At 34.9% G+C, this 12107-nt stretch overlaps 1 protein-coding gene and 1 long non-coding RNA gene across 5 annotated transcripts; both read left to right on the top strand.

Annotated features, from left to right (window-relative positions):
* The first annotated feature begins 502 nt into the window (after positions 1-502).
* On the top strand, positions 503-2470 carry LOC145166486 (glycosyltransferase BC10-like). Its single transcript, XM_079085471.1, has 2 exons — positions 503-1195; positions 1581-2470. The coding sequence occupies exons 1-2, from the start codon at positions 659-661 to the stop codon at positions 2223-2225; spliced, it is 1182 nt and encodes a 393-aa protein (XP_078941597.1). The 5' UTR covers positions 503-658; the 3' UTR covers positions 2226-2470.
* Positions 2471-9220: 6750 nt separating this feature from the next.
* Positions 9221-11286, top strand: LOC145166485 (uncharacterized). 4 transcript variants are annotated; one of them, XR_013740562.1, is made up of 4 exons: positions 9221-9852; positions 10179-10264; positions 10569-10636; positions 11108-11286. It is a non-coding gene; the product is annotated as an uncharacterized LOC145166485 (long non-coding RNA). The 4 variants fall into 4 exon arrangements; XR_013740561.1 differs by having other exon boundaries at positions 11100-11286; XR_013740560.1 differs by lacking the exon at positions 11108-11286 and having other exon boundaries at positions 9221-9671; positions 9751-9852; positions 10569-11092.
* Positions 11287-12107: the final 821 nt, after the last annotated feature.

The raw sequence follows: 12107 nt of genomic DNA, 5'->3' as shown, positions 1-12107 counted from the left end.
GATAGTGTATTAAATAATGTTTTACAAAATTTAACAAAAAAATATAAGAATATATTATAATTTTTTTTTTCGTATTTATATAAACAACTTCAACGACTATTATTGTAATAAATCCTTATTTATAAATTTGTCAAAAATATCATTTTTGTATCGTCGAAAGTATTTTTTTAAGTTTTGTAATTTTTTTTTTCAAATTTTTATCATTAATAAAGTTGGAAAAAATATAAATTAAAAAAAATATAGATATATGTGTTTTTTTAGGCTAGAAGATGTCTGAAGATATTAGAAGACTCTGGTCCACATCTGCGCCAAGAAGAGGGCGCACAAACATTTTTAGGTTTGCAGTCTTCAAAAAAACAAACAGTCTGCGAAGGCTAATGTCTGCGCGTGGTCTGCGCGGTGCAGACAGAAGAGGTCATAGACAAAAAAACAAACACCACCTTAATCATTGTATATATTCTGCAGGGAAACCGAGTAGAATGTATGTGTGTGTTCCATCTCTCTTAATCATTGTATATATTCTGCAGGGAAACCGAGTAGAATGTATGTGTGTGTTCCATCTCTCACGCTTCCATAACAGATTGTTTTTTCTTCTTCTCTTTTCCAATCACATCACTTTTTGCCAGAAGATCAAAAGTATCGCAGAAATCCAATTTCAATGAAGAACAATCAAATCTCATTCGTCTCACACTCTAAGACCTTCAATGCTCGCTTTCAACTAGTAAATCTCATCTCTGTAATACTTTTCTTCGGATTCGGTTTATGTTTCGGCATGATTCTCACTTTCCATCTCAAAAACGTCTCATTCAATCTTCAATTCACACAATTCTCTCTCTCCACCGACACCGAAATAGACAACCACGACGTGTTTTCATCGCCTCCGCCTCCGCCTCCGAAGATCAGATTGGAGAATTACATACATCCGACAGAAGTAATGCATGATCTGAGCGACCGAGAGTTGATCTGGAGAGCGTCGATGGTGCCAAAAGTGGCGGAGTATCCATTCGATAGAACACCGAAGGTCGCGTTCATGTTTCTGACGAGAGGATCGGTGTTGTTGTCGCCGTTGTGGGAGATGTTCTTCAAAGGGTATAATGGTCTTTTCAACATCTATGTGCATACCTCCGGTTCACCTTCCAATTGGACAGAACCAGAAGTACACTCCGTTTTCCATGGTCGGAGAATTCCAAGCAAGGTAAGAAATTTTCTTTACGTAAAATTTACCTTTCTACCCCTCCTTGAAAATCTTTCTGCTTTATGTGTTGTACTAACATGCATCAAACTTGTACATTTTGCTTTGAATTTCTTAAACATGTCTTTTCCCGTTTAGAAATTTCAAGCATGAATCTTTGATGACTTCCCATTTTTATATTATTAAATGTCAATCATTAGTAATTTTTAGCTAAACATTAATTTTTACAAAATGATTACGATTCAAACAATCCAATTAATAATATAGAAAACTTTAATGCCATAAAAATCAAAGAAAACAATAGCTAACTGTTTTTAATATTTAATTTATAAATATAACATTCCCATCAATTATAAAAATAATTTTTTTTTTGTTATAATGATTATAGGATGTTGAATGGGGAAAAGTAAGCATGATCGAAGCCGAGCGTCGCCTGTTAGCAAACGCCCTCCTTGATTTCTCAAACCAACGATTTGTTCTACTGTCAGAAACCTGCATTCCCCTATTCAACTTTTCAACAATATATTCTTACCTGATCAACTCCAATCATAATTTTGTAGAGTCCTACGACTTACCAGGACCCGTGGGTCGAGGCCGCTATAGTTCAAAAATGTACCCAACTGTAAAAATCACCGAATGGCGAAAAGGGTCACAGTGGTTTGAAATGAATCGTGACCTAGCAATTGAGGTGATATCAGATACGATATATTTTCCAGTATTCCAAGATTATTGTAATGGCTCGTGTTATGCAGACGAGCATTACTTGCCTACATTTGTTACACGGAAATTTGGGGGACAGAATGCGAATAGGACTTTGACTTTTGTCGATTGGTCAAAGGGTGGCCCGCATCCGACACGTTATTTGAGGTATGACGTGACAAAAGAGTTTTTGGAGAAACTGAGAGGTGACATGAGTTGTGAGTACAATGGGAGAAGTAACCAAGCGTGTCATTTGTTTGCGAGGAAGTTTACACCACATGCTTTGGACAGGTTGCTAAGACTTGCACCGAAGGTTATGCAATTTAACCAATGAGGTTGCGGATATTTTTATAATTTTTTTCTTAAAATTTATTCATTCGTACATTAAGTTTTTGTTTTTATTATTTAGATGTGAAATGAATGTTGATTTTTTGAGGTAAGATGGAGCGGAAGTCACGGATATGTGCATAGAATTTTAGACAAAGCGTCTCATCTACGTAACGATTAAAGAGATTTTGCGGTTGCATTTATTTATATTAAAGTTTTGTCAAATTATCGTAAATGATAAGTTACATATAAGGCTATAACTTATATTTGTGTATGTTAAAAGCTTAAAAAACATAAACTTTAAGTAGTTGATTACAAAATTCGTACTTTTTCGATGATCAAGCCTAGAACATTAGATATATAAAAAAAAATTATATATCCCAATTTATTTTTATATTTTATAGTTGTTTACGTTACTTTAGACGCTTCTATATCTTCAATTTTATGGGGGGTTTTGTGTCTAAAATGGAAATGATTATATTTTTTATTTATTTTTGGAATCGTATAACTTAACAGTTTAGTCATTAGGTATATAAAAATGATTATGCTATCATCTTCTTTGTTTCTTTCTTAACCAACTTATAGACCAAATTAAAAAAAGGTTGTCTAAAAAGACACTTAATTTTACAATATAGACATCCTAATTTAATTTTGAAATATTTTTATTAGTTGAAAATCAAAACTCCAAATACACGGAACTTGATCTTTTTTTTCTTTTTTTTTTTTAGAACAGCAATAAATGTACTAAAATCAAAAGCTAGCAACATGCTACACAAGCCATTTAGGGAGAACAATGTCGATGTGTACCAATTCAAAGAGAAAGACCGCTTACTTTTATGTTTTATCCAATCGAACGCAAACAGGTTAATTTCATCCACAATCTTCAAATGAGAGCTATTTTCTCCTTTAAAAACAAAATAATTTATTGCCTTCCAAAAAACCATAAGTTTTTATAAGTGATCGCCGACTTCAAACTTAGCATCTTCTTGTGATTAAATGTTTCTTAAAGCACCTTCACAAGATGAGATTTGCTCGATGGAGTAGAAGAAAAGAATCCATTCAAAGAACACACCCAATTCCTAATGTCCCAAGTATCATGGAAAAATGGTATATGCTTGTTGTTGATGTAAGCACCGTTGACTCCTATTGGCGGCGCCAGAATCCAATAGTGGCGGTGTGGGGTGAGCTTCAAAGGGTTTGATTGGTATTTGATTATGATTCTCCTTCTGCGATAATATGAGAGCCTCCTAACTTTGGGCGTAGTTCTTTAGGCTTTATGTATGAAACTAAAGGGGTAAATATGTCATCGGGATTCAATTAGAAAGGTTGTGCTGATGCGAATCGACTTAGAGAAACGGGAAGGGCAAGAAAGATGAAGGTAAGGCTGTCCGGTACGTGGAAGAAGAAGACGTGTGAAGGCTGATGTGGCACAACCCAAGACGCGTGAACACCACCCCATATTCCGGTGGGGTGCGTATGACGTGCGGCGGAAGACGGAAGAAGACGGACTCGGTGATTGGTCAATTCATTTTTGACCGTTGTTGTTACCGTTTGATAAATAAATAAAAAAATCTATTTATTATTTTTTCAAATTCTCTCTATATATACATTCATTTTACACATAATTTCCACAAACACATCCATATATACTTCAAAACAAAAACACACATTCAACCAAAAAATGGATAATTTTCCACCTTCGATTTCTTCGTCATTCGATGATAATGATTCTGATGAGGATTTGATTTTGTATACGCTATTGTCTGCGGCACGAGACATGTTACGTGAGAGAGGCGAAAGTTCAAACGTCGAGAAGAAGCATAGAAAATGGATCAACCGAGATCGAGAGGCGGCACATGAACGTTTGGTACGTGATTATTTTGCCGTTGATTGTTTATATGATCTATCGAAATTCGAAGAACGTTTTCGTATTAGTAGAAATTTATTTTTACGTATAGCTAGAGATTTGGCACGTAATTATGAATTTTTCCAATTACGATGGGATGCTAGAGGTAAACGCGGTTTTACTACGATACAAAAATGTACGGCCGCTCTTAGACAATTGGCATACGACATCGCCGCAGACGCATTAGATGAGTATTTGAAAATGTCTGAAAGGACCTGTCGAGAGTGTACATATCTATTTTGTGAGTATGTTGTAGAGCTTTACCGTGACATATACTTGCGACATCCGACTAAAAGCGATGTCGAACAGTTGTATGTCACGCATCAAGCTAGACATGGTTTTCCAGGGATGCTTGGTAGCATTGATTGTATACATTGGGAGTGGGCAAATTGTCCCAACGCATGGCGTGGTCAGTTCACGCGAGGTGATCATAGGGTGCCGACTGTTATTTTGGAGGCGGTTGTTTCAAATGACCTATGGTTTTGGCATGCATTCTTTGGTATGGCGGGGTCAAACAATGACATGAATGTGCTCTAAGCGTCTCCGATATTTAACGATATTTTACAGGGTAAAGCACCAGAAATATCATATGTTGTCAATGGAAATGAATATAAATAGGGCTATTACCTAGGTGATGAGATATATCCTAAATACGCTACATTTGTCAAGTCATACACATTCCCGACGACGATTAAAGAAAAATGTTCAAGTTAGCACAAGAATCTGCAAGGAAGGATGTAGAACGGGCGTTTGGAGTCTTCAAACAAAAGTGGCACATAATCAAACATCCAGCACGAACATGGGACAGGGAAAAATTGACGACGGTGTTGACTGGTTGTGTTATTTTACATAACATGATAATAGAAGAAGAGGGTAGGGTTGTTTGTTCATATACCACAAACGATATACTTAATCCACTTGCAGTAATACAAGTTGGCAGCCCGGCATACTTCTCAAGGGTTTTGAAATACAAAATCATGAAACACATCACAATCTACGACATGATTTGACCGAATACATATGGGAAAGACAATTTCAAGGGCAAAATGACGGTGAGACGAGGGGGATGAGGACGGTGACGACGACGAGGATGAGGACGATAACGACGAGGCGGATGATGCCAGTGACGACAACGACGACGATTAGAATTTTTTGATGTTTTTTTTATGTTTTTATATTTTTATTTTATTTAGACAATGTAATGTTTAATTTTAGTAATTTAAATTTTAAATTTTTATGTTTTTAATTAATGAAATGTGGTTTTATTTTTTTATGTTTTCAAAAAATTAATTTATGTTATAAATTATGTTTTTTATTTAATATAATGTTAAAAATATAAAAAAAATAAAAAAAAAATTTATGGAGTGGTAACCATTTCCAATGTTTAGTGGGTTGATGGTGGGTTGGTGGTGAAGCTGACGTGGTGCAGAAGTGGCAGCGCTTTTTCGGTGGGTTGAGTGTGACCACTCCCCACAGCCTAACGATGGATGCAATGGTTGGTATAGGGGTGAGATTTCCAAGATCGCGGTAATCCTAATGGAAAGGATCTGAAGAAAATAGATACTAATTTTTACATCATGAATTTCCCTCACACTATGAATTCTCGAGCATTGTGGATGTGGAGGTAGAAAGTTTGAAGAATGGTGGCATCCAAAAAAAATTCGGTCGATGTGGAGGTGGAAAGTTTGAAGAATGGCGGCATCTAAAAAAAATTCCGACCAAATGTAACAACATGATTTTTTAAAGTATTAGTATATTTAAATTTGATATCTATGGGTACATATTTTTTGAAACCGATCCATTACATCTTCGATCTTTAGTTTCATAATTTTTCAACATAAAAAATCATGACATCGTTCAAAAAATCATCACCTATTTTATTACGCAAGTCCGTCTTTAAAAACTTTATCGCAGAAAAACATCTTTCGACTGTTGCAGTCGCGACGAATAAATCAAAACCAACTTCAACAAACTATAAACCATAGGATAAGACTGATGTTTCCCCGTTTCCACCATCAAACGAAAAAGGTCGGAAATTCCTTGCAAACTAATGAATCGATCATCTTTATGCAAAACATGATAATATATCTCAAGTTCACCATTAAGTTGCATCCTCTCCGCATCATCAAAATCTTTTTTGTACAACTCACTCTACTTTAACAACTTTGTTTTGTCAAATTTAGCAAATGAATCACAATGGCTCAAATCCCCCATGTATTCTAGTAATTGGGTGCTAAGTTCACTAAATTGGTCCCCGAATTCTATAATTTGCAGGGCGTATGTTGTGAATGTGCTTCTTTTGTTTTGGGCTTCCTTTGGACTTGGACTCCCTTTGGACTTTGGGCATTAGCTGGATTTTGGGCTTTGTATCTAGTGGGCCATAGTTGGACCTTAGGTTATGGGCGGGACCACTATAGGGTTTTTTGGGCCAAGCTAGTTGGGCCCAATAGGGAAAAGGAGAATAGTCTTTTACCCTAGAAGTTGAGGGTGTTGGGTCGAGGACCCCGATTATGAATTTTGACCTAATTATTAATTAGGGTATTGTTTGATGATATTTAGTGAGGAGATTTCCCGGATCAGCAGTCCGAGCATTTACCTGATTTTTCAGCAGTTTGAGGTGAGTCTCATCCCCGTGCTTAGCGGGTCGAAGGCACCAATGCCGACCCATGATTTATTATGATTAGGATGCTAGTTGTCTGTGTGACTCTTGCATGTGTGGTATGTGATATGTATTACGGTCGAGGTCCGATGTCAGGCAGGGCCTGATGAGTGTATTGTATGCTATTTATCTTAGTGATTCTTGCATGTATTATTTGTGTCTGTATGAATGACAGGGCGGGGCCTGATGAATGTGATAGGGCGGGGCCCATCTCATGTTACTGACAGATCTGTTCCGAGCGGGGATCAATGTCCTCGGGCATGGCCCATCGTATGTTGATATGTATGGTATGAGGTGCTTTGAGGAACTCACTAAGCTCCTTGCTACGGTTTTTAGTTTATGTTTCAGGTATTTCTGGTTCGAAGGGGAAGAGTTCGGGGTGATCGCATCGCATACACTATGTTGTTCCGCATTTTCTTGTTGACTTGATGTATTTGGATGATTATTGACATACTCTGATTTCACTATGGTTTTACGTGAAATGTTTGGTTGATGATCTTTTGATTAAATAAAAATGAAAATTTTAACTCTACTTTTTGGGACGTTACAAATCTACACTGTACGGGTGCTAAAATCTAACCGTTGTTTTATGTCAACTTATGAACGTCGAAACCCAATCCTAATTTTCTATTAATTCTTATGCTTATTGACTAAAGGAATAACTAAACTAAACACATAGTCTACCCTGAAGCCTAATATAGCATTGAAGTATTTCCATGGGTATTGTCCTGTATGATTGGTCTTCTCCTATGGGTCTCTAATCGTACTTATGAAAACACTCTTTCATTTGATATTGATCCTACTACAATAATCCTTTGGTATGGGTTAACTAAATTCTTACTATGGTTGAAATCAAATCCTTAAGTCTGGTATATCCCTTGAGTACTTGACGCTCTCTATGGCAAGCTATACTACCTGTTGAATTCTTGATCCTCTGCTGAGAAAATAAATCTTACATCCTCGAAGGCAGAACCTATATGTTTTTCTTGGCTATCTAAGCCGTACCTGAGAATTTGGAAATTCCCTAAATCCTATCAGACGTTTGGAATGAAAGACTAACCTTTCCTCGAGAAGCAAGAAGTTCATAACCTATGGGTAATCTTAAAAGAAGACTTCCTCCTTCTGTTATCCGCTTAATGAAAATGAAACTAACACTTCCGACTACTCGTGTTGCTACTCTCCTGTACCTTGATGTCGAAATTGAAAGTTTAATAGACCTTCTTACTTTCTCTTTAAGGGTCGGTTCTCCCCCACTTGGGTACGACCCATCATCTGTTGTTGCTCGTAACTTAGCCGAAATCTAAGTTGGCCTTACCTACGTGATTTGTAGCTCCTTTTGACTTTGACGAAACTCATGGTTGTGATATTCAATGACCTTCGATATTCTTATCATTCTACTACTGCTCATTTCTACCAAAGTGATCTCTTTGCATAGCCCAACCAAAACAAGATAACATCGTGACAAGCACAATGTTGTCTAAAAACGGACTAAAGCATACGCATGTCTAAATGGAATATGAGGGTATCACTAAGGTAGTCAAAATAATAGCAAAAACGACGGTTGTTGAATTCACTTCATCCTTCTTGTTTCTTTGGGACGATCACTTATTGCGTTCCAATTGTCCCTCTTCACTCTTACAACTAAAGTCGGTACTACATTGATCGAGTTTCTTAGAACCAACGTGCTTATGTAATTCTACTTTGTTCACACTCGATCTTTTATGGTCACTTGGGCCCACCTAGAGTCACTCTTCTAGAAATCATTGTATAACAGGTAATGACATAAATAATGCAAAACGAATTTATAGTGTTAGCCACACTATCTACCTAATTACTAGTGCCTTAGCAACTTTGTGACTCTTCCTGATGCAAGTGCGAGTCCTGTGTTTTGGGTAGTATAGACCTCTACTACCTTTCACACCTACCCATACTTGTCCCAAAATTGTCTCGTAGTTTCCAAGTCACTTCCAATACTACACACAATGACTGTCACACACACACACACACACACACATATATATATATATATATATATATATATATATATATATATATATATATATATATATATATATATATATATATATATACTATCTTATTATACAAGTCTTACTATTTCTAAAAATAGATTTAAGACGTCCAAACCTTTAAGCTGAATGTACAAACATTTATCAACAAATTATAAAATACAATGCATTAAATACAAATGTAAAATTAATATTGAAACATTCAAACCTACATCCTTATCTTACCCAGATGATTTAAACTTTAAACACAACCTACAAATATCTCTGCCTGAGTAGTTGATTCAGTCAAAGTTAACAAAATTGACCCAGTATTGGCCCATTAAATTATACAAAAATTTAATACGTAAAAAGAGGGATTGGGTTTTATATAACAAACTTCCCGTGTTCACGGCTTATCCACCATTATCTCATCTTAATCGAAGTAACCCTACCCATAAAAATCCAACAGCACCTCTAGAAACAAACAATCTAATTTGCTGCCCTTCATCCTTTTCCATCACCATCTCTGCCTCGAGCATTAAACCATTTCTTCATCAGCTTACGCAACTACCACTACCACCACTATCTCCTTCTCTTTTAACCGCCTGTTCTGCCCCTCCCTCCCTCTCGAATACACAAATCTACCCTTGTAGTCTTTTTCATCCCCGTTTCTTTGATTCAATAGGTGAAGCCAAGATCACACTCTCTCATCTACCCAAAACAACCACCGACCACTACTCAATGTTTCCGCTTACCTTCTTCTCTCAAACTAATCCTTGACCCACCACTTCTCACCACCATCGATGGTCGCCATAACTAGCGCACCACCTGCTGTGGATGCTCGCCACCACCAAAGCACCACCCACCTCTCTTTCATTCTCTGTAAATGGCTTGGTTTTTCTGTTTGATCATTGTATTCCATTGTCATATATTTGTAATTTAAAATACATCATGTTTATAGAATGTAGCTTAACCATTGGGCTTCAGATGGAATTGGTCGATGCCTCCTATCCAAAGCTAACGTTACTCTCCGTACACCACCACCGTGTGTAAGGTCTTGCAGGTGAGTCAAAAAAATTTCACTTTAGCTTTCTGTTTTGCCTTTCTTCTTGGAGTGCTCAGTTTACTTGGATTCACCAAGGCACCCCCTTAATCTCCGTATTTGGGAACACTTTTTTATAACAGAATGATCAATAATTTGGTTGCACTGAATGGTGTATGCTGAATGGATCTTCATTATCGAGATTATAAATAAGTATTTTTATTGATTTTGTTATGTCTTCAGAAAATATAGGGTATTATGTTTAAATTCTGTAAATTTAATGTTTTCTATGTTGAATCTTATTGGGTTTTATCAAAATTTGATTAAATGATGTTTTTTTTGTGTAGTTTTACTTTGGTGAACAGGGGGTTACACCATCAAAATAGATCCAGCAACATGTGAAAAGTTAAGCAAATCCTTCAGAATATCGAGGGTATAATGTTTAAATTTTGTAAATTTAATGTGTTTAATGTTGAATCTAATTTAGGTTTCAACAAATTTTGATCAATTTATGTTTTTGTTGTTGTAAAGTAGGATGATGATTTAAAAAAACAAGTCTGAAAATAGCGATTCATCATCTTCGTTCAATTGTGACCATCAATAATTTCTTTATTTTCTGTTTTATTCCTTCCGATATGGATACACAAATCACCATATTTACTTCCAAATGACAAAAAATTTCCCCAATTTTCATTCATAAGACTTTCAGTTTCCTTATTGTTGTTCTTTTCTAACAGGCCTAGCATTTCTAACATGTCTATGTCTACCGAGCCAATGATAAGACTACATCTTCATTCACGAATCGGTACGGAGATGTTTGTTTACTACTTTTCTAAACAAATGATGACACAAGTATGTTTTTTATTTAATGCTTTACATTTTTTTTAAATAATACTGACAATTTGCCAAATGGATCTTTGTGTTTTGTAGTGGAATTGCTTACTTATATTTGAATCTTTATAGTGAGATTTTAAATCATATACGATGCTCAGTTTTTTAAAGTATGTTGGCCAATCAGTGTGATGTATTGGTATGTTTTTGCATTTAGTAATGTTTGGAAAAATGATGTTTTAAAAATATACGATACACTTGGGAAGATGCAAGGAAATTGTTTGGACGATTTTGCCCTTTATGTTGATGTTATTGTCTTTTGATGGGTTTGCTGAAATATGGACAATTTTGCCCTTGCCTTCGTATACGATGTTCAAATATTTATTGGGTTGATATTTATTACATTTAAGTATAGACTGTTGATTTTTAATTTATAGTTTTGCAGCTTGTGGTGATGATTGTTGTGTTGGGGAAATAAGAGAGCAACATCTATCATTTTGGAGTATTGTATTTAGTAATGTTTTTAGTCGATCATATTAAACCTTTTATTGTTTATTTAATATGGATTTGGTTTAATTTTCATAAATATTTTAGCAAGTCATATTTTGTGGCTCTTCTCGACAATTTTAATAACTTATTTAGCAATGTAAGTACTGATCATAAGTTTTATTAAAAAATGGTCACAAACTGGTTGATAGCAAATAGCCAAATTTAATAAAGTAATATAAAGACCAACAAAATTTTATAATTTTTTTATAAAAAGCATTTAAAAGAGTTTCTTCAATTATTAACCACAAATAAAAACTCATAATAACCATTTACACTTTGAATTCTTAACCCCAATTCGCCTATATTAAGTTTCTGACAACCATCTAATACATTGAGCATGTTTATTTTTCTGTTTGTTGGTTTTTTAATAGAAGTGAGAGGATAAAGAATGTGGGAAAATGGGTTTCGATTTTGATGAATGTGATCAATTGTTTTTCAAGCTACGACTAGGTGAAGAAGAGTTTGCCAAGCATTGATATGATATTTTGATTATATTGAGCTAAAGTCCATTTGAAATGTGATTTGTTAATTTTATTTTTCTAAATTTTCCCAATTTAGACATTCTTTAATATAATTTTATTTTTTTTGGATGCAAGAAAATTAACAACTATTGATATAGTGATCGTAAGCCATTAACCTGTTATGTGACTATAAGACATTAACCGTATTTTTTAGGATGATTATTGGGATCTTTAGTGATATATCTTTTAAAAAAATTTAAGAAAACAACTAAATAATATAAATATTTCTTAAATATACATCTTTTAAAAAAATTTAAGAAAATAACTAAATAATATAAATATTTCTTAAATATACATAAATAAAGCAAATTACTTTCATAACTTTGAATAAATTATTTGTTTTTTAAAACATTGAGCATAAATAGAACCCAATAT

The sequence above is a fragment of the Lactuca virosa genome, chromosome 3 (genome assembly GCF_052849685.1).
Source record: "Lactuca virosa cultivar CGN04683 chromosome 3, Lactuca_virosa_CGN04683_v6, whole genome shotgun sequence".
Taxonomy (NCBI): domain Eukaryota; kingdom Viridiplantae; phylum Streptophyta; class Magnoliopsida; order Asterales; family Asteraceae; genus Lactuca; species Lactuca virosa.
This window is presented reverse-complemented; position numbering and strand designations above follow the sequence as displayed.

Coding starts and splice junctions, on each gene's coding strand:
- LOC145166486 (XM_079085471.1), top strand. CDS start 659: ATGAAGAACAATCAAATCTCATTCGTCTCACACTCTAAGACCTTCAAT. Junction 1,196..1,580: donor GTCGGAGAATTCCAAGCAAG/GTAAGAAATTTT, acceptor TAATGATTATAG/GATGTTGAATGGGGAAAAGT.